Source organism: Salmo salar, chromosome 14 (genome assembly GCF_965601325.2).
Source record: "Salmo salar chromosome 14, fSalSal1, whole genome shotgun sequence".
Classification (NCBI taxonomy): domain Eukaryota; kingdom Metazoa; phylum Chordata; class Actinopteri; order Salmoniformes; family Salmonidae; genus Salmo; species Salmo salar.
In genome coordinates, this window is record NC_138304.1 from 58,512,283 (window position 1) to 58,538,473 (window position 26,191).

Below are 26,191 nucleotides of genomic sequence, written 5' to 3' on the forward strand. Positions count from 1 at the left end.
CACCTTGTAGAGTCCATGTCCTGGTGAATGGAGGCTGTTCTAAGGGGAAAAGAGGGTGCAACTCAAAATCAGGAAGGTGTTCTTAATGTTTTGTACACTCCGTGTAGGTTTTCCCCTAATTTGTTATCCGTGGTTCTAGTTAGTTTTGGGCTCCCAAGTGGCGCAGCAGTCTAAGGCACTGTATCTCAGTGCTAGAGGCGTCACTACAGACACCCTGGTTCGATTCCAGGCTGTATCACAACCGGCCGTGATTGGGAGTCCCATAGGGCGGCGCACAATTGGCCCAGCATCGTCCGGGTTTGTCCGGCCGTCATTGTAAATATGAATTTGTTCTTAGCTGAATACAGGTTAAATTTAAATAAATAAAAATAGATGAATTCATTTGGTATTCAGTCTGCATGTTCTTCGTTGGTCCGCCGTGATTGACAGTCGAACGCCTTGGCCAGGTCGATGAAGACGGCTGCACAGTAATGTCTCTTATCGATGGCGGTTATGATATTGTTTAGTACCTTGAGCGTGGCTGAGGTGCACCCATGACCAGATTGCACAGCGGAGAAGGTACGGTGGGATTCGAAAGGGTCCGTGATCTTACATTTACGTCATTTAGCAGACGCTCTTATCCAGAGCGACTTACAAATTGGTGCATTCACCTTATGATATCCAGTGGAACAACCACTTTACAATAGTACATCTATATCTTTTTTTGGGGGGGGGGGGGGGGGGTTATAAGGATTACTTAATCCTATCCCAGGTATTCCTTAAAGTGGTGGGGTTTCAGGTGTCTACGGAAGGTGGTGATTGACTCCGCTGTCCTGGCGTCGTGAGGGAGCTTGTTCCACCATTGGGGTGCCAGAGCAGCGAACAGGTTTGACTGGGCTGAGCGGGAACTGTGCTTCCGCAGAGGTAGGGAGGCGAGCAGGCCAGAGGTGGATGAACGCAGTGCCCTTCTTTGGGTGTAGGGACTGATCAGAGCCTGAAGGTACGGAGGTGCCGTTCCCCTCACAGCTCCGTAGGCAAGCACCATGGTCTTGTAGCAGATGCGAGCTTCAACTGGAAGCCAGTGGAGTGTGCGGAGGAGCGGGGTGACGTGAGAGAACTAGAAAGGCAGGGCAGGATAGATATAGATCTGTAACAGTTTGGGTCTAGAGTGTCACGAGAGGTTGAACAGACTAGTAATAGGGGTTGCAACAATGGCGGCAGATCATTTTAGAAAAGGTCCAGATAAGAGTACATGGCCAGATCGTTCTTCAAGATGACCAGAAGGGTCAATTAATAATCACAGTGGTTGTCGAGGGTGCAACAGGTCAGCACCTCAGGAGTAACGGTCAGTTGGCTTTTCATAGCCGATCATTCAGAGGCGGTAGAGGGGCAGGGAGATGGTCGAAAACAGCAGGTCTAGGACAAGGCAGCACATCTGGTGAACAGGTCAGGGTTCAATAGCCAGAAACTGGATGAGAAAATCAAAAGTTACTCCATCAATATAAAGTTGACTTTGACGAAAATGAAAATGTGTCGGTTTCATGGAGGTTGGAGTAACAACGTGGCTCCAATCTAGAATTGTGTCTTTAGATGTCGAGAAAAATTAACGAAGTAAGATTTTTTTTCTCACTAATCTCATTGACTTCTGAAACCCCAAAACCTGGTCTGTTCGGTCCGTTTCACAAAGAGTTCCTGGAAGTCTCACGTTGTTGCGCCTCTGGGTTGAGAAACTCTCTGGTCTGTCTCATTCTTTCTATTCCCTACCAGCATGTATTCAGTCTGCCTTTTCTTAATCAGAATGACTTTTTGTGTAAATAAAGATACTGAAATAGTTTTTTTTTTTTAAGTTTTTTTTTTACTGAATGTGAAGAGTTAATACAGACAACAGCGCTACAGATTTTCAGAGGTGGTCAATAAGACTAAACAAAAATCATCAAAAACACACAAATGGAATGTGTACATCCTCTGCACTGAAAAGGCCAGGTCAAAGCAACATAGTGGAAATTGACTTTGGCCTAAAGAGCAGATGACCCTAGCTACAGCCAGTGTTTCTTAACTAACTACCAAAGGGCCCAGTGTGGGTTAACACCAATGTGATCAGGGCCCGTATTCTTAAAGCGTCTCAGAGTGCTGATCTAAGATCAGGTCGTCCCTGTAATCTTAATCATTATGACCTAAAATACGACCCAGTTATCTGACCCTAAATGAATACGACCCAGTTATCTGACCCAAAATGAATACGACCCAGTTATCTGGCCCAGTTATCTGAATACGGCCCAGTTGTCTGACCCAGTTATCTGAATCCGGCCCAGTTGTCTGACCCAGTTATCTGAATCCGGCCCAGTTGTCTGACCCTATATGAATCCGGCCCAGTTGTCTGACCCTATATGAATCCGGCCCAGTTGTCTGACCCTATATGAATCCGGCCCAGTTGTCTGACCCTATATGAATACGGCCCAGTTTTCTGACCCTATATGAATACGGCCCAGTTATCTGACCCTAAATGAATACGGCCCAGTTATCTGACCCTAAATGAATACGACCCAGTTATCGGACCCTAAATGAATACGGCCCAGTTCTCGGACCCTAAATGAATACGGCCCAGTTCTCTCGGGTTCAATGGAAGTGAAAGACGGAAGGTGACGTCTGCTCCTCTCCTCACTCTACTTCTTTCTCCAGGAAGTCAGTCAACGTGCTGGTGTCCACAGCAACCAGCAGGTACTCCACCCCATCAGCACCCTGAGGGATCATGGGAAAAATGTGTCCATTTCAGTTTGTCGCCGTGTGTGTGTGTGTGTGTGTGTGTGTGTGTGTGTGTGTGTGTGTGTACCTTGCGTGTGTGGATGAGTTTGTGGTCTCTGTGTGTGTGTGCGTGAGTGTGCGGATGAGTTTGTGGTCTCTGTGTGTGCATGCGCGTGCGTGCGCGTACCTTGCGTGTGCGGATGAGTTTGTGGTCTCTGTGTGTGTGTGAGTGCGTGCGTGCGCGTGTACCTTGCGTGTGCGGATGAGTTTGTGGTCTCTGTGTGTGTGTGTGTGTGTGTGTGTCTGTGTGTGTGTGTGTGTGTGTGTACCTTGCGTGTGCGGATGAGTTTGTGGTCTGTGTGTGTGTGTGTGTGTGTGTGTGTGTGTGTGTGTGTGTGTGTACCTTGCGTGTGCGGATGAGTTTGTGGTCTCTGAACTCTGTGAGCTGGGTTCGCAGGGTGAGGTCAGAGTTCACCAGGAAGGCTTCCCGACAACGCTGGTAGAAGTCCTGGAATGACAAGCCTACACACACACACACACACACACACACACGTTAAAACAATCACTGTGAAAGGTTGTAGGAGGGGGTTGTGTGTGTGTGTGTGTGTGTGTGTACCTGTGTATGAACTGTTGTCTTTGTTCTCCAGTTGGAACTCCACCAGCAGTTTAAAGATGCCCCTGTCGACCAATCACACACCACCATCAAAATCAAACGTTATCCAAACATTCCAATACAGAGAAACATATGTTGAGATAACGCAGCGAAAACCTGGCGTTAGCCGTAAGGCGCTAGCCGTAGTGTCTGTACCTGGCGTTAGCCGTAAGGTGTTAGCTGTAGTGTCTGTACCTGGCATTAGCAGTAGTGTCTGTACCTGGCGTTAGCCGTAGTGTCTGTACCTGGCGTTAGCCGTAAGGCGCTAGCCGTAGTGTCTGTACCTGGCGTTAGCCGTAGTGTCTGTACCTGGCGTTAGCCGTAAGGCGCTAGCCGTAGTGTCTGTACCTGGCGTTAGCCGTAAGGCGCTAGCCGTAGTGTCTGTACCTGGCGTTAGCCGTAAGGTGTTAGCTGTAGTGTCTGTACCTGGCGTTAGCCGTAAGGCGCTAGCCGTAGTGTCTGTACCTGGCGTTAGCCGTAAGGCGCTAGCCGTAGTGTCTGTACCTGGCGTTAGCCGTAAGGCGCTAGCCGTAGTGTCTGTACCTGGCGTTAGCCGTAAGGCTACGTAGGACATGTGTCAAGGAGGAGAGGGCGAGGGCTCCAGTCTGTTGAACGAGTAGAGAGTTCTCATAGGACGTCTCCTCCACATAACGCTGGAAACACACGCACTCCCACCACAACCAGTTAAACTGACTCAGTTTGCACTGGTCCCACACTGCAGGGAGACACACACCTTCAGAAACAGCACTGTGGTAAGACCAAGTAATACAGGACAAATGGACACGCTGTACCGTACCGAGCGGTGCGTTGATGTGGTCGATGGAGGCGACAAGGTGCAGGTTGGGTAGTGACGCCAGTTGACCCAGTGCATTCTGGGTCTTCTCTCCGCGGAGCATGGGACCGTCAATGTTGTGGATCAACAGGTACACATGGAGGTCCGGCTCTGATGAGACACACACAGGTCAAAGTCCACACACACAAGTCCACACACACGTCAAAGTCCCCCCCCCCCCCCCCACACACACACACGTCAAAGTCCACATACACGGATCCATGTACGTTATGGGTCAAGGTCACACTGGTATGTTATGGGTCAAGGTCACACTGGTATGTTATGGGTCAAGGTCACACTGGTATGTTATGGGTCAAGGTCACACTGGTATGTTATGGGTCAAGGTCACACTGGTATGTTATGGGTCAAGGTCACACTGGTCCGTGTACAGTGGCTTGCCAAAGTATTCACCCCCTTGGCATTTTTCCTATTTTGTTGCCTTACAACCTGGAATTAAAATAATTTTTTTTGGGGGGGGGGGGTTTGTATCATTTGATTTACACAACATGCCTACCACTTTGAAGATGCTAAATATGTTTTATTGTTTAACAAACAAGAAATAAGACAAAAAAACTGAAAACTTGTGCACATAACATTCACCCCCTCAAAGTAAATACTTTGTAGAGCCACCTTTTGCAGCAATTACAGCTGCAAGTCTCTTTGGGTCTGTCTCTGTAAGCTTGGCACATCTAGCCACTGGGATTTTTGCCCATTCTTCAAGGCAAAACTGCTCCAGCTCCTTCAAGTTGGATGGGTTCCTGCTGGTGTACAGCAATCTTTAAGTCATACCACAGATTCTCAATTGGATTGAGGTCTGGGCTTTGACTAGGCCATTCCAAGACATTTAAATGTTTCTCCTTAAACCAGGAGAGGGTTGCTTTAGCAGTATGCTTAAGGTCATTGTCCTGCTGGAAGGTGAACCTCCGTCCCAGTCTCAAATCTTTGGAAGACTGAAACAGGTTTCCCCTCAAGAATTTCTCTGTATTTAGAGTCATCCATCATTCCGTCAATTCTGACCAATTTCCCCAGTCCCTGCCGATGAAAAACATCCCCACAGCATGACGCTGCCACCACTATGCTTCACTGTGGGGATGGTTTTCTCGAGGTGATGAGAGGTGTTGGGTTTGGGCCAGACATATCGTTTTCCTTGATGGCTAAAAAGCTCAATTTTAGTCTCATCTGACCAGAGTAGCTTCTTCCATATGTTTGGGGAGTATCCTACATGCCTTTTGGCGAACACCAAACATGTTTGCTTATTTTATCTTTAAGCAATGGCTTTTTTTCTGGCCACTCTTTCGTAAAGCCCAACTCTGTGGAGTGTATGGCTTAAAGCTGTGGACAGATACTCCAATCTCCACTTTTGAGCTTTGCAGCTCCTTCAGGGTTATCTTTGGCTTCTTTGTTGCCTCTCTGATTAATGCCCTCCTTGCCTGGTCCGTGAGTTTTGGTGGGCAGCCCTCTCTTGGCAGGTTTGTTGTGGTGCCATATTCTTTCCATTTTTTAATAATGGATTTAATGGTGCTCTGTGGGATGTTCAAAGTTTCAGATATTTTTTTTATAACCCAACCCTGATCTGTATTTCTCCACAACTTTGTCCCTGACCTGTTTGGAGAGCTCCTTGGTCTTCATGGTGCCCCTTGCTTTGTGGTGTTGCAGACTCTGGGGCCTTTCAGAACAGGTGTGTGTATATATACTGAGATCATGTGACACTTAAATAAAGTCCACCTGTGTGCAATCTAACTAATAATGTGTCTTCTGAAGGTAATTGGTTGCACCAGATCTTATTTAGGGGCTTCATAGCAAAGGGGGTGAATACATCATATGCACGCACCACTTTTCCGTTTTATTTCACTTCACCAATTTGGACTATTTTGTGTATGTCCATTACATGAAATCCAAATAAAAATCTATTTAAATTACAGGTTGTAATGCAACAAAATAGGAAAAACGCCAAGGGGGATGAATACTTTAGCAAGGCACTGTATGCTATGGGTCAAGGTCACACCGGTCCGTGTATGCCGTGGGTCAAGTTCACACCGGTCCGTGTATGCCGTGGGTCAAGGTCACACCGCTCCGTGTATGCCGTGGGTCAAGGTCACACCGCTCCGTGTATGCCGTGGGTCAAGGTCACACCGGTCCGTGTATGCCGTGGGTCAAGGTCACACCGGTCCGTGTATGCCGTGGGTCAAGGTCACTGTATGCCGTGGGTCAAGGTCACTGTATGCCGTGGGTCAAGGTCACTGTATGCCGTGGGTCAAGGTCACACCGGTCACTGTATGCCGTGGGTCAAGGTCACACCGGTCACTGTATGCCGTGGGTCAAGGTCACACCGGTCACTGTATGCCGTGGGTCAAGGTCACACCGGTCACTGTATGCCGTGGGTCAAGGTCACACCGGTCACTGTATGCCGTGGGTCAAGGTCACACCGGTCACTGTATGCCGTGGGTCAAGGTCACACCGGTCACTGTATGCTATGGGTCAAGGTCACACCGGTCACTGTATGCTATGGGTCAAGGTCACACGGGTCACTGTATGCTATGGGTCAAGGTCACACCGGGTCACTGTATGCCATGGGTCAAGGTCACACCGGTCACTGTATGCCATGGGTCAAGGTCACACCGGTCACTGTATGCCATGGGTCAAGGTCACACCGGTCACTGTATGCCATGGGTCAAGGTCACACCGGTCACTGTATGCTATGGGTCAAGGTCACTGTATGCTATGGGTCAAGGTCACTGTATGCTATGGGTCAAGGTCCCTGTATGCTATGGGTCAAGGTCACACCGGTCCCTGTATGCTATGGGTCAAGGTCACACCGGTCCCTGTATGCTATGGGTCAAGGTCACACCGGTCCCTGTATGCTATGGGTCAAGGTCACACCGGTCCCTGTATGCTATGGGTCAAGGTCACTGTATGCTATGGGTCAAGGTCACTGTATGCTATGGGTCAAGGTCACTGTATGCTATGGGTCAAGGTCACTGTATGCTATGGGTCAAGGTCACTGTATGCTATGGGTCAAGGTCACTGTATGCTATGGGTCAAGGTCACTGTATGCTATGGGTCAAGGTCACTGTATGCTATGGGTCAAGGTCACTGTATGCTATGGGTCAAGGTCACGCACGTTCTCTGAGGGTGGTGGTGATGTACTGTAGTTGGTCAGCAGGGTTCCGGAACGTTCCTTGGTGTTCTAGAAGCTCTGCAGACAGAGCAGTCAGGATCTACAGGACAGGAGGAGACCATCAGAGGGGTGAGGGTGTGTACAGGTGTGTGTGTGTGTGTGTACAGGTGTGTGTGTGTGTACAGGTGTGTGTGTGTACAGGTGTGTGTGTTATACTGACTGATTTGAGAGTGATGGAAGGGAAGAATCCGTTGACAACCAGGTGCATCTCCTGACAGAGCAGAGACACTCGGAACTCCTCTAGTAAGGCCTTCTTACTGCCCAGCCCGTACAGCAATACACTGTAACCCAGCCTATATATATATATACACACACACACACACACACACACACACACACACACACACACACACACACACACACACACACACACACTTAGTAGTTACGGTCTAGTAACCCCACTGTGACCTCCACTCCTAGAGCGGCGTTACGGTCTAGTAACCCCACTGTGACCTCCACTCCTAGAGCGGCGTTACGGTCTAGTAACCCCACTGTGACCTCCACTCCTAGAGCGGCGTTACGGTCTAGTAACCCCACTGTGACCTCCACTCCTAGAGCGGCGTTACGGTCTAGTAACCCCACTGTGACCTCCACTCCTAGAGCGGCGTTACGGTCTAGTAACCCCACTGTGACCTCCACTCCTAGAGCGGCGTTACGGTCTAGTAACCTCACTGTGACCTCCACTCCTAGAGCGGCGTTACGGTCTAGTATCCTCACTGTGACCTCCACTCCTAGAGCGGCGTTACGGTCTAGTATCCTCACTGTGACCTCCACTCCTAGAGCGGCGTTACGGTCTAGTATCCTCACTGTGACCTCCACTCCTAGAGCGGCGTTACGGTCTAGTATCCTCACTGTGACCTCCACTCCTAGAGCGGCGTTACGGTCTAGTATCCTCACTGTGACCTCCACTCCTAGAGCGGCATTACGATACGGTCTAGTAACCTCACTGTGACCTCCACTCCTAGAGCGGCATTACGATACGGTCTAGTAACCTCACTGTGACCTCCACTCCTAGAGCGGCATTACGATACGGTCTAGTAACCTCACTGTGACCTCCACTCCTAGAGCGGCGTTACGGTCTAGTAACCTCACTGTGACCTCCACTCCTAGAGCGGCATTACGGTCTAGTAACCTCACTGTGACCTCCACTCCTAGAGCGGCGTTACGGTCTAGTAACCTCACTGTGACCTCCACTCCTAGAGCGGCGTTACGGTCTAGTAACCTCACTGTGACCTCCACTCCTAGAGCGGCGTTACGGTCTAGTAACCTCACTGTGACCTCCACTCCTAGAGCGGCGTTACGGTCTAGTAACCTCACTGTGACCTCCACTCCTAGAGCGGCATTACGATACGGTCTAGTAACCTCACTGTGACCTCCACTCCTAGAGCGGCATTACGATACGGTCTAGTAACCTCACTGTGACCTCCACTCCTAGAGCGGCATTACGATACGGTCTAGTAACCTCATACAGCAACAAGACAACATACGTAGCCATTAGGGAGACGGGCCCGCGGAGGGGGACGGGGCCCGCGTAGGGAGAGACGGGGCCCGCGTAGGGAGAGGTCCTTACTGTAGCTGCAGCATCCACTTGTTGAAGTGTTCATGGTGACTGGAGTGGAGCTTCTCAATCTCTGCAGAATAACACGCCGGTTTCCCTTCTAACAGACGGAACAACGTCTCCTACAAACAAGAAACACGATTCATGTGGTTTACAAGCTTCCATACATCTCCTAGGTGTGTGTGTGTGTATGTACTCACCCGGTCTAATTTAGGTGTGTGTAGGCGCTGCAGGGTCCGGTCTGATGTCAGGAATTTAGAACTGCCGTGAGCCTCAAAGTATTCCTCTACCAGACTGGCCTAAAACAGAAAGGACAAAGTCATAGCCCACAGGACATGCCACCAGAGGTCTCTTCCCAGTCCCCACGTCCAGAACAGACTCTGGGAGGCGCACAGAGAACGCACAGAGAACAAAAAGTGTTGGTCTCATGTTTCATGAACAGAAATAAAAGATCCCAGAAAGTGTATTTCTCTCACATTTTGTGCACAAATTTGTTTACATCCCTGTTAGTGAGCATTTCTCATTTGCCAAGATTATCCATCCACCTGACTGACAGGTGTGGCATATAAAGAAGCAAATTAAAAACAAAATGAGCATTACACAGGTGCACCTTGTGCTGGGGACAATAAAAGGCCATTCTAAAATGTGCAGTTTTGCCACAACACAATGTCACAGATGTCTCAAGTTGAGGGAGCGTGCAATTGGTATGCTGACAACAGGAATGTCCACCAGAGCTGTCGCCAGAGAACTGAACGTTCATTTAGAGAATTTGGCAGTACATCCAACCGACCTCACAACCGCAGACCATGTGTATGGCGACGTGTGGGTGAGCAGTTTGCTGATGTCAACGTTGGGAACAGAGTGCCCCAACGTATGGGCAGGCATAAGTTACAGACAAACACAATTGCATTTTATCTATGGCAATTTGAATGCACAGAAGGGCCTTGGTCAGGGAGGTGACCAAGAACCCGATGGTTCCTCTGTGGAGATGGGAGAACCTTCCAGAAGGACAACCATCTCTGCAGCACTCCACCAATCAGGCCTTTATGGTACAGTGGCCAGACCAAAGCCACTCCTCAGTAAAAGGCACATGACAGCCCGCTTGGAGTTTGCCAAAGGCACCTAAAGACTCTCAGACCATGAGAAACAAGATTCTCTGGTCTGATGAAACCAAGATTGAACTCTTTGGCATGAATGCCAAGCGTCACGTCTGGAGGAAACCTGGCACCATCCCTACAGTGAAGCACGATGGTGGCAGCTTCATGCTGTGGGGATGTTTTTCAGTGGCAGGGACTGGGAGACTAGTCAGGATTGAGGCAAAGATGAACAGAGCAAAGTAGAGAGAGGTCCTTGATGAAAACCTGCTCCAGAGTGCTCAGGACCTCAGACTGGGGTGAAGGTTCACCTTCCAACAGGACAACGACCTTAATCACATAGCCAAGACAACGCAGGAGTGGCTTCGGGACAAGTCTGAATGTCCTTGACTGGCCCATCCAGAGCCCAGACTTGAACCCAATCGAACGTCTCTGGAGAGACCATCAAATAGCTGTGCAGCGACGTTCCCCATCCAACCTGACAGAGCTTGAGAGGATCTGCAGAGAAGAATGGGAGAAACTCCCCAAATACAGGTGTGCCAAGCTTTTGCATCATACCCAAGAAGACTCAAGGCTGTAATCGCTGCCAAAGCAGCTTTAACAAAGTACTGAGTAAAGGGTCTGAATACTTATGTAAATTTAATATTATTGTTTAATTTGTGTAGATTGACGGGAAAAAAAACGATTTAATCCATTTTAGAATAAGTTTGTAATGTAACAATGTGGAAAAAGTCAAGGGGTCTGAATACTTTCCAAATGCACTGTACACATGCTAACACACACATTGTGATATTGTTGTATGCTGGTATTACATGTTGTATTGTAGCTATGTACTGGTGTAATAATGTTATAATGTACTGTTATCTTTTGTTTTATTTGTAATGTACGCGCTTTAATATGTTTGGACCCCAGGAAGAGTAGCTGCTGTCTTGACAGGAACTAATGGGGATCCATAATAAACCCCAGGAAGAGTAGCTGCTGCCTTGGCAGGAACTAATAGGGGTCCATAATAAACCCCAGGAAGAGTAGCTGCTGCCTTGGCAGGAACTAAATGGGGATCCATAATAAACCCCAGGAAGAGTAGCTGCTGCCTTGGCAGGAACTAAATGGGGATCCATAATAAACCCCAGGAAGAGTAGCTGCTGCCTTGACAGGAACTAATGGGGATCCATAATAAACCCCAGGAAGAGTAGCTGCTGCCTTGGCAGGAACTAATGGGGATCCATAATAAACCCCCAGGAAGAGTAGCTGCTGCCTTGGCAGGAACTAACGGAGATCCATAATAAACCCCAGGAAGAGTAGCTGCTGCCTTGGCAGGAACTAACGGGGATCCATAATAAACCCCAGGAAGAGTAGCTGCTGTCTTGGCAGGAACTAACGGGGATCCTTAATAAACCCCAGGAAGAGTAGCTGCTGTCTTGGCAGGAACTAACGGGGATCCATAATAAACCCCAGGAAGAGTAGCTGCTGTCTTGGCAGGAACTAACGGGGATCCTTAATAAATCCCAGGAAGAGTAGCTGCTGTCTTGGCAGGAACTAAATGGGGATCCATAATAAATACAAATATTGCTGACTGTCTGACATGGCTGGCTGGTTCTGGCTGACTGACTGACCTGGCTGGCTGGGTGGTTCTGGCTGAGTGGTTCTGGGGCGACTAACCTGGCAGGGTGGTTCTGGGCGACTAACCTGGCAGGGTGGTTCTGGGGCGACTAACCTAGCAGGGTGGTTCTGGGGCGACTAACCTGGCTGGGTGGTTCTGGGGCGACTAACCTGGCTGGGTGGTTCTGGGGCGACTAACCTGGCTGGGTGGTTCTGGGGCGACTAACCAGGCTGGGTGGTTCTGGCTGGGTGGTTCTGGGTGACTAACCAGGCAGGGTGGTTCTGGCTGGGTGGTTCTGGGTGACTAACCTGGCAGGGTGGTTCTGGGTGAGTGGTTCTGGGTGACTAACCTGGCAGGGTGGTTCTGGGGTGACTAACCTGGCAGGGTGGTTCTGGCTGAGTGGTTCTGGGTGACTAACCTGGCTGGGTGGTTCTGGGCGACTAACCTGGCAGGGTGGTTCTGGCTGAGTGGTTTTGGGCGACTGACCTGGCAGGGTGGTTCTTGGGCGAGTGACCTGGCAGGGTGGTTCTTGGGGCGACCGACCTGGCAGGGTGGGTCTGGGGCGACCGACCTGGCAGGGTGGGTCTGGGGCGACCGACCTGGCAGGGTGGGTCTGGCTGAGTGGTTCTGGGCGACTGACCTGGCAGGGTGGTTCTGGGGCGACCGACCTGGCTGGGTGGTTCTGGGGCGACCGACCTGGCTGGGTGGTTCTGGGGCGACCGACCTGGCTGGGTGGTTCTGGGGCGACCGACCTGGCTGGGTGGTTCTGGGGCGACCGACCTGGCAGGGTGGTTCTGGGGCGACCGACCTGGCAGGGTGGTTCTGGGGCGACCGACCTGGCAGGGTGGTTCTGGGGCGACTGACCTGGCAGGGTGGTTCTGGGGCGACTGACCTGGCTGGGTGGTTCGGGGCGACTAACCTGGCTGGGTGGTTCTGGGGCGACTAACCTGGCTGGGTGGTTCTGGGGCGACTAACCTGGCTGGGTGGTTCTGGGGCAACTAACCTGGCTGGGTGGTTCTGGGGCGACTAACCTGGCTGGGTGGTTCTGGGGCAACTAACCTGGCTGGGTGGTTCTGGCTGGGTGGTTCTGGGTGACTAACCAGGCAGGGTGGTTCTGGCTGGGTGGTTCTGGGTGACTAACCTGGCAGGGTGGTTCTGGGTGAGTGGTTCTGGGTGACTAACCTGGCTGGGTGGTTCTAGGTGACTAACCTGGCAGGGTGGTTCTGGGGCGACTAACCTGGCAGGGTGGTTCTGGGGCGACTAACCTGGCAGGGTGGTTCTGGGGCGACTAACCTGGCTGGGTGGTTCTGGGGCGACTAACCTGGCTGGGTGGTTCTGGGGCGACTAACCTGGCTGGGTGGTTCTGGCAGGGTGGTTCTTGGGCGAGTGACCTGGCAGGGTGGTTCTGGGGCGACCGACCTGGCAGGGTGGGTCTGGGGCGACCGACCTGGCAGGGTGGTTCTGGCTGAGTGGTTCTGGGTGACTAACCTGGCTGGGTGGTTCTGGGTGACTAACCTGGCTGGGTGGTTCTGGGTGACTAACCTGGCTGGGTGGTTCTGGGTGACTAACCTGGCTGGGTGGTTCTGGGTGACTAACCTGGCTGGGTGGTTCTGGCTGAGTGGTTCTGGGTGACTAACCTGGCAGGGTGGTTCTGGGTGACTAACCTGGCAGGGTGGTTCTGGGTGACTGACCTGGCTGGGTGGTTCTGGGGCGACCGACCTGGCAGGGTGGTTCTGGGGCGACCGACCTGGCAGGGTGGTTCTGGGGCGACCGACCTGGCAGGGTGGTTCTGGGGCGACCGACCTGGCAGGGTGGTTCTGGGGCGACTGACCTGGCAGGGTGGTTCTGGGGCGACTGACCTGGCAGGGTGGTTCTGGGGCGACTGACGTGGCAGGGTGGTTCTGGGGCGACTGACCTGGCTGGGTGGTTCGGGGCGACTAACCTGGCTGGGTGGTTCTGGGGCGACTAACCTGGCTGGGTGGTTCTGGGGCGACTAACCTGGCTGGGTGGTTCTGGGGCGACTAACCTGGCTGGGTGGTTCTGGCTGGGTGGTTCTGGGTGACTAACCAGGCAGGGTGGTTCTGGCTGGGTGGTTCTGGGTGACTAACCTGGCAGGGTGGCTCTGGGTGACTAACCTGGCAGGGTGGTTCTGGGGCGACTAACCTAGCAGGGTGGTTCTGGGGCGACTAACCTGGCTGGGTGGTTCTGGGGCGACTAACCTGGCTGGGTGGTTCTGGGGCGACTAACCTGGCTGGGTGGTTCTGGGGCGACTAACCAGGCTGGGTGGTTCTGGCTGGGTGGTTCTGGGTGACTAACCAGGCAGGGTGGTTCTGGCTGGGTGGTTCTGGGTGACTAACCTGGCAGGGTGGTTCTGGGTGAGTGGTTCTGGGTGACTAACCTGGCAGGGTGGTTCTGGGGTGACTAACCTGGCAGGGTGGTTCTGGCTGAGTGGTTCTGGGTGACTAACCTGGCTGGGTGGTTCTGGGCGACTAACCTGGCAGGGTGGTTCTGGCTGAGTGGTTTTGGGCGACTGACCTGGCAGGGTGGTTCTTGGGCGAGTGACCTGGCAGGGTGGTTCTTGGGGCGACCGACCTGGCAGGGTGGGTCTGGGGCGACCGACCTGGCAGGGTGGGTCTGGGGCGACCGACCTGGCAGGGTGGTTCTGGCTGAGTGGTTCTGGGCGACTGACCTGGCAGGGTGGTTCTGGGGCGACCGACCTGGCTGGGTGGTTCTGGGGCGACCGACCTGGCTGGGTGGTTCTGGGGCGACCGACCTGGCTGGGTGGTTCTGGGGCGACCGACCTGGCTGGGTGGTTCTGGGGCGACCGACCTGGCAGGGTGGTTCTGGGGCGACCGACCTGGCAGGGTGGTTCTGGGGCGACCGACCTGGCAGGGTGGTTCTGGGGCGACCGACCTGGCAGGGTGGTTCTGGGGCGACTGACCTGGCTGGGTGGTTCGGGGCGACTGACCTGGCTGGGTGGTTCGGGGCGACTAACCTGGCTGGGTGGTTCTGGGGCGACTAACCTGGCTGGGTGGTTCTGGGGCGACTAACCTGGCTGGGTGGTTCTGGGGCAACTAACCTGGCTGGGTGGTTCTGGGGCGACTAACCTGGCTGGGTGGTTCTGGGGCAACTAACCTGGCTGGGTGGTTCTGGCTGGGTGGTTCTGGGTGACTAACCAGGCAGGGTGGTTCTGGCTGGGTGGTTCTGGGTGACTAACCTGGCAGGGTGGTTCTGGGTGAGTGGTTCTGGGTGACTAACCTGGCTGGGTGGTTCTAGGTGACTAACCTGGCAGGGTGGTTCTGGGGCGACTAACCTGGCAGGGTGGTTCTGGGGCGACTAACCTGGCTGGGTGGTTCTGGGGCGACTAACCTGGCTGGGTGGTTCTGGGGCGACTAACCTGGCTGGGTGGTTCTGGGGCGACTAACCTGGCTGGGTGGTTCTGGCAGGGTGGTTCTTGGGCGAGTGACCTGGCAGGGTGGTTCTGGGGCGACCGACCTGGCAGGGTGGGTCTGGGGCGACCGACCTGGCAGGGTGGTTCTGGCTGAGTGGTTCTGGGTGACTAACCTGGCTGGGTGGTTCTGGGTGACTAACCTGGCTGGGTGGTTCTGGGTGACTAACCTGGCTGGGTGGTTCTGGGTGACTAACCTGGCTGGGTGGTTCTGGGTGACTAACCTGGCTGGGTGGTTCTGGCTGAGTGGTTCTGGGTGACTAACCTGGCAGGGTGGTTCTGGGTGACTAACCTGGCAGGGTGGTTCTGGGTGACTGACCTGGCTGGGTGGTTCTGGGGCGACCGACCTGGCAGGGTGGTTCTGGGGCGACCGACCTGGCAGGGTGGTTCTGGGGCGACCGACCTGGCAGGGTGGTTCTGGGGCGACTGACCTGGCAGGGTGGTTCTGGGGCGACTGACCTGGCAGGGTGGTTCTGGGGCGACTGACGTGGCAGGGTGGTTCTGGGGCGACTGACCTGGCTGGGTGGTTCGGGGCGACTAACCTGGCTGGGTGGTTCTGGGGCGACTAACCTGGCTGGGTGGTTCTGGGGCGACTAACCTGGCTGGGTGGTTCTGGGGCGACTAACCTGGCTGGGTGGTTCTGGCTGGGTGGTTCTGGGTGACTAACCAGGCAGGGTGGTTCTGGCTGGGTGGTTCTGGGTGACTAACCTGGCAGGGTGGCTCTGGGTGACTAACCTGGCTGGGTGGTTCTGGGTGACTAACCTGGCTGGGTGGTTCTGGCTGAGTGGTTCTGGGTGACTAACCTGGCAGGGTGGTTCTGGGTGACTAACCTGGCAGGGTGGCTCTGGGTGACTAACCTGGCAGGGTGGCTCTGGGTGACTAACCTGGCAGGGTGGCTCTGGGTGACTAACCTGGCAGGGTGGCTCTGGGTGACTAACCTGGCAGGGTGGCTCTGGGTGACTAACCTGGCAGGGTGGCTCTGGGTGACTAACCTGGCAGGGTGGCTCTGGGTGACTAACCTGGCAGGGTGGCTCTGGGGTGACTAACCTGGCAGGGTGGTTCTGGGGTGACTAACCTGGCAGGGTGGTTCTGGGGTGACTAACCTGGCAGGGTGGTTCTGGGGTGACTAACCTGGCAGGGTGGTTCTGGGTGAGTGGTTCTGGGTGACTAACCTGGCTGGGCGGTTCTGGGGCAGTCTTGCTCTTCTTAGCAGGTGTCTTATAGAGAGCTGTGGCTGGAGGCTTACTGGGTGTGCTGGACTGATTCACTCTGTCCTCCTCATCATCATCATCCTCCTCCTCCCCTCCAGAGTCAGAGGGAGAGAGCTCGCTGTCGCTGTCAGACCTCAGGCTGGGATCTAAAACAGACAGACCTTAGTTTAATATACTAAACAAAAATAGAAACGCAATATGCAACAATTTACAGTTCATATGAGGAAATCAGTCAATTAAAAGAAATTTGGCTCTAATCTATGGATTTCACATGACTGGGAATACAGTTATAATATACTGCTCCAAAAAAATAAAGGGAACACTTAAACAACACATCCTAGATCTGAATTAAAGAAATAATCTTATTAAATACTTTTTTCTTTACATAGTTGAATGTGCTGACAACAAAATCACACAAAAATAATCAATGGAAATCCAATTTATCAACCCATGAAGGTCTGGATTTGGAGTCACACTCAAAATGAAAGTGGAAAACCACACTACAGGCTGATCCAACTTTGATGTAATGTCCTTAAAACAAGTCAAAATGAGGCTCAGTAGTGTGTGTGGCCTCCACATGCCTGTATGACCTCCCTACAACGCCTGGGCATGCTCCTGATGAGGTGGCGGATGGTCTCCTGAGGGATCTCCTCCCAGACCTGGACTAAACCATCCGCCAACTCCTGGACAGTCTGTGGTGCAACGTGGCGTTGGTGGATGGAGCTTGACATGATGTCCCAGATGTGCTCAATTGGATTCAGGTCTGGGGAACGGGCGGGCCAGTCCATTGCATCAATGCCTTCCTCTTGCAGGAACTGCTGACACACTCCAGCCACATGAGGTCTAGCATTGTCTTGCATTAGGAGGAACCCAGGGCCAACCGCACCAGCATATGGTCTCACAAGGGGTCTGAGGATCTCATCTCGGTACCTAATGGCGGTCAGGCTACCTCTGACGAGCACATGGAGGGCTGTGCGGCCCCCCAAAGAAATGCCACCCCACACCATGACTGACCCACCGCCAAACCGGTCATGCTAGAGGATGTTGCAGGCAGCAGAACGTTCTCCACGGCGTCTCCAGACTCTGTCATGTCTGTCACATGTGCTCAGTGTGAACCTGCTCTTATCTGTGAAGAGCACAGGGCGCCAGTGGCGAATTTGCCAATCTTGGTGTTCTCTGGCAAATGCCAAACGTCCTGCACGGTGTTGGGCTGTAAGCACAACCCCCACCTGTGGACGTCGGGCCCTCATAGAGTCTGTTTCTGACCGTTTGAGCAGACACATGCACATTTGTGGCCTGCTGGAGGTCATTTTGCAGGGCTCTGGCAGTGCTTCTCCTGCTCCTCCTTGCACAAAGGCGGAGGTAGCGGTCCTGCTGCTGGGTTGTTGCCCTCCTACGGCCTCCTCCACGTCTCCTGATGTACTGGCCTGTCTCCTGGTAGCGCCTCCATGCTCTGGACACTACCCTGACAGACACAGCAAACCTTCTTGCCACAGCTCGCATTGATGTGCCATCCTGGATGAGCTGCACTACCTGAGCCACTTGTGTGGGTTGTAGACTCCGGCTCATGCTACCACTAGAGTGAAAGCACCGCCAGCATTCAAAAGTGACCAAAACATCAGCCAGGAAGCATAGGAACTGAGAAGTGGTCTGTGGTCCCCACCTGCAGAACCACTCCTTTATTGGGGGTGTCTTGCTAATTGCCTATAATTTCCACCTGTTGTCTATTCCATTTGCACAACAGCATGTGAAATGTATTGTCAATCAGTGTTGCTTCCTAAGTGGACAGTTTGATTTCACAGAAGTTGACTTGGAGTTACATTGTGTTGTTTAAGTGTTCCCTTTATTTTTTTGAGCAGTGTATAACAATATCTGTTGGTCACAGATACCTAAAAAAAAAATAGGTAGGGACGTGGATCAGAAAATCAGTCAGTATCTGGTTTGACCACCATTTGCTTCATGCAGCGCGACATCTCCTTCACACAGAGCTGATCAGGCTGTTGATTGTGGCCTGTGGAATGTTGTCCCACTTGTACATGTCGATCCAGAGCATCCCAAACATGCTCAATGGGTGACATGTCTGGTGAGTATGCAGGTCATGGAAGAACTGGGACATTTTCAGCTTCCAGAAATTGTGTACAGATCCTTGCGACATGGAGCTGTGTATTATCATGCTGAAACATGAGGTGATGGCTCATGTGGATGAATGGCACAGCGATGGGCCTCAGGATCTCATCATAGCATCTCTGTGCATTCAAATTGCTATCGATAAAATGCAATTGTGTTAGTTGTCCGTAGCTTATGCCTGCCCACACCATAACCCCATAGTGGGGCACTCTGTTGACAATGTTGACATCAGCAAACCGCTCATCCACACGACGCCATACGGTCGTGTGGCCGGTTGGATGTACTGCCAAATTCTCTAAAACGATGTTGGAGGCGGCTTATGGTAGAGAATTGAACATTAAATTCTCTGGCAACAGCTGTGGTGGATATTCCTGTAGTCAGCATGCCAATTGCACACGCCGTCAACTTGAGACATCTGCGGCATTGTTTTGTGTGACGAAACTGCACATATTAGAGTGGCCTTTTATTGTCCCTAGCACAAGGTGCACCTGTGTAATGATCATGTTTAATTAACTTATTTTTAATTAACTCTCGATATGCCAGACCTGTTAGGTAGATTGATTATCTTGGCAAAGGAGAAATGCTCAGTAACAGGGGTGTAAACAAATGTGTGCACAAAATGTGAGAGAATTAAGGTTTGGAAAATTTCTAGGATCTTTAATTTCAGCTCATGAAACATGGGACCAACACTTTACATGTTGCGTTTATATTTTTTGTTCCGTATATTTTTGTGAACTGTAATTCCGTGTAGTCACGGTTGAAAGAGTTTATCGAACGTCCCAAACATTTAGTTACAACGTCAGTAAGCCGATTGTTTGTTTCCCACCTGATAGTCTCTTCCTGAGTCTGTGGGGCGTTGTGGAAACAAACTGCACCTTCCTGCCCTGAGACGAAACAGGAAGTAACACAGGTCACAGCTCAGCACTGGCACCAACTGGCTACATCTGTCCTCTCCAATACTCACCTTCTGAGGAGTCCTGTTCTCACTCTCTAGAGACAGGGAGAACATACAGAGAAAATGGACATCATCCACCTGATCATTAGGAGAGACGTCGATGTACAGAACCAGTCAATAGTTATCACACCTACTCATTCAAGGGTTTATTTTTTTCTACATGGTAGAATAATAGTGAAGACATCAAAACTATGAAATAACACATAAGGAATAATGTAGTAACCAAAAAAGTGTTAAACAAATCAAAATATTTTATATAGGTTTCTTCAAAGTAGCCACCCTTTGCACACTCTTGCCATTCTCTCAACCAGCTTCATGAGGTAGTCACCTGGAATGCATTTCAATGAACAGGTGTGCCTTGTTAAAAGTTAATTTGTGGAATTTCTTTCCTTCTTAATGTGTTTGAGCTAATCAGTTGTGTTGTGACAAGGTAGGGGTGGTATACAGAAGATGGTATTTTACCAAACAGGGATAAGTCCATATTATGGCAAGAACAGCTCAAATATGCGAAGAGAAACGACAGTTCATAAGTCAGTTAAGCCGGAAAATTTCAAGAACTTTGAAAGTTTCTTCAAGCGCAGTCGCAAAAACCATCAAGCGCAGTGATGAAACTGGCTCTCATGAGGACCGCCACAGGAAAGGAAGACCCAGAGTTACCTCTGCTGCAGAGGATAAGTTCATTAGAGATACCAACCTCAAAAATTGCAGCCCAAATAAATTCTTCAGAGTTCAAGTAACAGACACATCTCAACATCAACTGTTCAGAGGAGACTGCGTGAATCAGGCCTTCATGGTCAAATTGCTGCAAAGAAACCACTACTAAAGGACAGCAATAATAAGAAGAGACTTGCTTGGGCCAAGAAACATGAGCAATGGACATTAGACCAGTGGAAATCTGTCCTTTGGTCTGATGAGTCCAAATTAGCGATTTTTGGTTCCAACTGCTGTGTCTCTGTGAGACTCAGAGTAGGTGAACGGATGGTCTCCGTATGTGTGGATCCCACCGTGAAGCATGGAGGAGGTGGTGGTGTGATGGTGGTTTGCTGGTGACTGTCTGGTTTAATTAAGAATTCAAGGGACACTTAACCAGCATGGCTACCACAGCATTCTGCAGCAATACGCCATCCCATCTGGTTTGGGCTTATTGGGACTATCATTTGTTTTTCAACAGGACAATGACCCAAAACACACCTCCAGGCTGTGTAAGGGCTATTTGACCAAGAAGGAGAGTGATGGAGTGCTGCATCAGATGACCTGGCCTCCACAATCACCCGACTTCACCCCAATTGAGATGGTTATGGATGAGTCGGACCGCAGAGTGAAGGAAAAGCAGCCAACAAGTGCTCAGCATATGTGGGAACTCCTTCAAGACTGTTGGAAAAGCATTCCTCATGAAGCTGGTTGAGAGAATGCCAAGCGTGTGCAAAGCTGTCATCAAGGCAAAGCGTGGGTACTTTGAAGAATCTCACATATAAAATATACTTTTTTGGATGAGAACGAGGATGAGGAAACGGGAAGGAAGAGATGGATGAGAACAGGAAGGAAGAGATAGATGAGAACGAGGATGAGGAAACAGGAAGGAAGAGATGGATGAGAACAGGAAGGAAGAGATGGATGAGAACGAGGATGAGGAAACAGGAAGGAAGAGATGGATGAGAACAGGAAGGAAGAGATGGATGAGAACGAGGATGAGGAAACGGGAAGGAAGAGATGGATGAGAACGAAGATGAGGAAACAAAGGAAGAGATGGATGAGAACAGGGAGAAAGAGATGGATGAGAGCAGGAAGGAAGAGATGGATGAGAGCAGGAAGGAAGAGATGGATGAGAGCAGGAAGGAAGAGATGGATGAGAGCAGGAAGGAAGAGATGGATGAGAGCAGGAAGGAAGAGATGGATGAGAGCAGGAAGGAAGAGATGGATGAGAGCAGGAAGGAAGAGATGGATGAGAGCAGGAAGGAAGAGATGGATGAGAACGAGGATGAGGAAACAGGAAGGAAGAGATGGATGAAAGAGGGACTCACTGCAGCCATTGTGGGCGGGGCCAGAAGGGTCAGGTGTTGTTCTGAAGGTCACACTCCTCACTGGGGTCCGAGCCAGCTCAGACGCTACACACACACACACACACACACACACACACACACACACACACACACACACAGTTGTTACTCTACGAGCCAGAGAGCGAGAGAGACCAGACAGGAAAAGGCGAAGCGAGCGGCTTTACACTGCCCAAAATCTGCCCAGGAAAATAAGACAACGATGAGTGTTGAATTTGGTGAACAGAAGAATGTACCGCGTGAGGCTTATCTGACCCAATAGGAGTTTGGTTACGCTGTGCCTGTTGTTCACACACCTCATTGGCTAGAATGGTCCCACCTGACCTCATTGGCTAGAATGGTCGCACCTGACCTCATTGGCTAGAATGGTCGCACCTGACCTCATTGGCTAGAATGGTCGCACCTGACCTCATTGGCTAGAATGGTCGCACCTGACCTCATTGGCTAGAATGGTCCCACCTGACCTCATTGGCTAGGTCGACCGATGAATCGGAATGGCCGATTTCAAGTTTTCATAACAATCGGTAATTGGCATTTTTGGCCACCGATTTGCCGATTTTTTTAATTTAATTTTTTATTTTAACTACGCAAGTCAGTTAAGAACACATTCTTATTTTCAATGACGGCCTACCGGGGAACAGTGGGTTAACTGCCTTGTTCAGGGGCAGAACGACAGATTTTTACCTTGTCAGCTCGGGGATTCAACCTTACAACCTTATGGTTAACTAGTCCAACGCTCTAACCACCTGCTTTACATTGCACTCCACGAGGAGGCTGTCTGTTACGCGAATGCAGTAAGAAGCCAAGGTAAGTTGCTAGCTAGCTTTAAACTTATCTTATGAAAAACAATCAATCAATCATAATCACTAGTTAACTACACATGGTTGATGATATTACTAGTTTATCTAGCCTGTCCTGCGTTGCATATAATCGATGCGGTGCGCATTCGCGAAAAAGGACCGTCGTTGCTCCAACTTGTACCTAACCATAAACATCAATGTCTTTCTTAAAATCAATACACAGAAGTATATATTTTTAAACCTGCATATTTACCTAAAAGAAATCCAGGTTAGAAGGCAATATTAACAAGGTGAAATTGTGTCATTTCTCTTGCGTTCATTGCACGCAGAGTCAGGGTATATGCAACAGTTAGGGCCGCCTGGCTCGTTGCGAACTAATTTGCCAGAATTTTACATAATTATGACATGACATTGAAGGTTGTGCAATGTAACAGGAATATTTAGACTTAGGGATGCCACCCGTTACATAAAATACGGAACGGTTCCATATTTCACTGAAAGAAAAAAACATTTTGTTTTCGAGATGATAGTTTCCGGATTCGACCACATTAATGACCTAAGGCTCGTATTTCTGTGTGTTTATTATATTATAATTAAGTCTATGATTTGATAGAGCAGCTGACTGAGCGGTGGTAGGCACCAGCAGGCTCGTAAGCATTCATTCAAACAGCACTTTCGTGCATTTTACCAGCAGCTCGTCGCAATTCTTCAAGCGCTGTTTATGACTTCAAGCCTGTCAACTCCCGAGATTAGGCTGGTGTAACCGATGTGAAATGGCTAGCTAGTTAGCCGGGTGCGCGTTAATAGCGTTTCAAACGTCACTCACTCTGAGACTTGGAGTAGTTGTTCCCCTTGCTCTGCAAGGGCTGTGGCTTTTGTGGAGCGATGGGTAACGATGCTTCGAGGGTGGCTGTTGTCGATGTGTTCCTGGTTCGAGCCCAGGTAGGAGCGAGGAGAGGGACGGAAGCTATACTGTTACACTGGCAATACTAAAGTGCCTATAAGAACATCCAATAGTCAAAGGTATATGAAATACAAATCGTATAGAGAGAAATAGTCCTATAATTCCTATAATAACTACAACCTAAAACTTCTTACCTGGGAATATTGAAGACTCATGTTAAAAGGAACCACCAGCTTTCATATGTTCTCATGTTCTGAGCAAGGAACTTAAACGTTAGCTTTCTTACATGGCACATATTGCACTTTTACTTTCTTCTCCAACACTTTGTTTTTGCATTATTTAAACCAAATTGAACATGTGTCATTATTTATTTGAGGCTAAATTGATTTTATTTATGTATTATATTAAGTTAAAATAAGTGTTCGTTCAGTATTGTTGTAATTGTCATTATACAAATAAATAAAGAAAATTTAATCGGCCGATTAATCGGTATCGTTTTTTTTTTTGTGTCCCCAAATAATCGGTATCGGCGTTGAAAAATCATAATCGGTCGACCTCATTGGCTAGAATGGTCCCACCTGACCTCATTGGCTAGAATGGTCCCACCTGATCTCGCCTGGCTTCCATCTCTGAGGACATGCATTTCCTGTTAGAGCATGTATTTCCTGTTAGAGCATGTTGTCAATATTACAGATAACGTTTGGAGAGACTTACCCATCTGGGCCATCCTGTTGGCGCGTTTCACCGTCTGAAAGGTGAACATTGATGCTCCTCCTCCTCCTGCTGCTACACACTCCTCCCCATCTTCAGACAGGACACAGTCAGACAGGACACTGTCAGACAGGACACACACACTCCTCCCCCTCTTCAGACAGGACACAGTCAGACAGGACACCGTCAGTCAGGACACACCCACGCCTCCCCCTCTTCAGACAGGACACCGTCAGACAGGACACCGTCAGACAGGACACCATCAGACAGGACACAATCAGACAGGACACACACACTCCTCCCCCTCTTCAGACAGGACACCGTCAGACAGGACACCATCAGACAGGACACACACACTCCTCCCCCTCTTCAGACAGGACACAGTCAGACAGGACACCGTCAGAGTCTCCCCACACACAGTCAGACAGGACACACACACAGTCCGACAGTCTCCCCACACACAGACAGGACACACACACACACTCCTCCCCCTCTTCAGACAGGACACCGTCAGACAGGACACCGTCAGAGTCTCCCCACACACAGTCAGACTGGACACAGTCAGACAGGACACAGAGTCTCCCCACACACAGTCAGGCAGGACACAGCCAGACAGGACACAGAGTCTCCACACACACACACACACACACACAGTCCGACAGGACAAACACACAGTCAAGGCAGGAAACACACAGTCAAGGCAGGAAACACACAGTCAAGGCAGGAAACACACAGTCAGGCAGGAAACACACAGTCAGGCAGGAAACACACAGTCAGGCAGGAAACACACAGTCAGGCAGGAAACACACAGTCAGGCAGGAAACACACAGTCAGGCAGGAAACACACACACACACAGGCAGGCAGACAGGGCACACATATGCACAGTCAGTAGGGCTGTTCGTCATGACAGACCGATGGACTGAGACACAAACACACACCATCTGTTCCGAGGGCCTGGACATAGTGCAGCTCACTAAGGCCTGCTCCATCCTCTCTACTGCTCCTCTCCGCTTCACTCCTCAGAGTCACCAGCCTCTGCACACTGCTGTGGCTGCCCTGCACATCTACACACAGCAAAACCAACAAATCCCTCAGTCAGCCGTACATGTACGTGTGTGTGGTCTTTGTGATGGTGTGTGTGTGTATGGTCTTTGTGATTGTGTGTGTGTGGTCTTTGTGATGGTGTGTGTGGTCTTTGTGATGGTGCGTGTGTGTGTGGTCTTTGTGATGGTGCGTGTGTGTGTGTGGTCTATGTGATGGTGCGTGTGTGTGGTCTATGTGATGGTGCGTGTGTGTGTGTGGTCTGACTCCTACCTTCTTGTTTGTCCACTATGTGTTCCAGTGCATCTCCGTCGCCCACAAACCTCACCTCCAATAAACTCATACTGCACAGAAACACACCATCACCACACCACTTCCAACACACTGTCATGCCGATGCACATCATCATCATCACTACAACACTCAGTGTTTAACTGGGAACTCGGGAGATCAGAGCTCTTGAATTGATGCTGCTTTCAAAACAACTGGAAACTTGGAAATGAGAACATGGAAATCTCCGACTTCAGTCCAGACAACTGGGAACTTTGGAAAAAAAAATAATAATAAAACAATAAAACATTCTCCGACAGAGAGAAGTCATTTTGAACGGTCATCCAACTCGGAATCTCGGGCCTCTTTCTAGAGCTCCGACCTGAAGATCACTGATCATGATTTGACCTCGTATTTTTCCGAGTTCCCAGTTGTGTTGAAATCACCATGAACGCACTGAAGTCGGAGATTTCCGAGTTCCCAGATGTTTTGAAACGCGGAAATATAACACAGAAACATTCGCTATCGTTAGCTAGCTAATGAAACAATATGCCACGAAAAGCAGGGACTTGCCTTTCTGCTGTTTTTACTACCCGTTATAACGCACGTTTGTAGAAGACACAATTATTAAAAAAGGACAAATATTAGTTACTACACTAAGTCAAGTTAGAAACATCTACAAAGTGCGCGCAGCTTGAAAGATCTTTGACAGATTTCCGCGGGCCAGACCGCAAGTTTTTAAACCACGTGTTGAGTCAAAGGTCGTGGGTTTAGTTTCGACCAATCAGAAGGCAGGATTCTGTAAAACACCACTTCCCAAGATGCTTGGCGCGCAGCTCCACCAGAGGTGCGTCAGAGAGGAGGAGGAGGAGGAGGAGGAGGAGGTGGTGAGCTCTGAGCCACGGAGTTAACATGGCGGAAGCAGATGTGTTGTTTGAAGATTAAAAAAAGTAAATCGAGTACAGTTATTGACAACGATGAGTGGACAACAGTGAAGTCCAAGAATAGAAACAAAAAAGGCTAAAATTGTT

The 26,191-nt window shown here is 50.4% G+C and overlaps 1 protein-coding gene across 1 annotated transcript; it reads right to left on the minus strand.

Moving 5' to 3' along the window:
* Positions 1-1,811: 1,811 nt before the first annotated feature.
* Positions 1,812-25,884, minus strand: orc2 (origin recognition complex, subunit 2). The gene is given in 17 exon segments (NM_001173957.1): positions 1,812-2,718; positions 3,125-3,243; positions 3,338-3,399; positions 3,917-4,088; positions 4,170-4,316; positions 7,327-7,423; positions 7,544-7,676; positions 8,954-9,063; positions 9,142-9,240; positions 16,256-16,440; positions 19,248-19,305; positions 19,386-19,411; positions 21,398-21,481; positions 23,852-23,941; positions 24,788-24,913; positions 25,164-25,234; positions 25,734-25,884. Coding segments are annotated over 16 exon segments (1,659 nt in total). The 5' UTR covers position 25,234; positions 25,734-25,884; the 3' UTR covers positions 1,812-2,637.
* Positions 25,885-26,191: the final 307 nt, after the last annotated feature.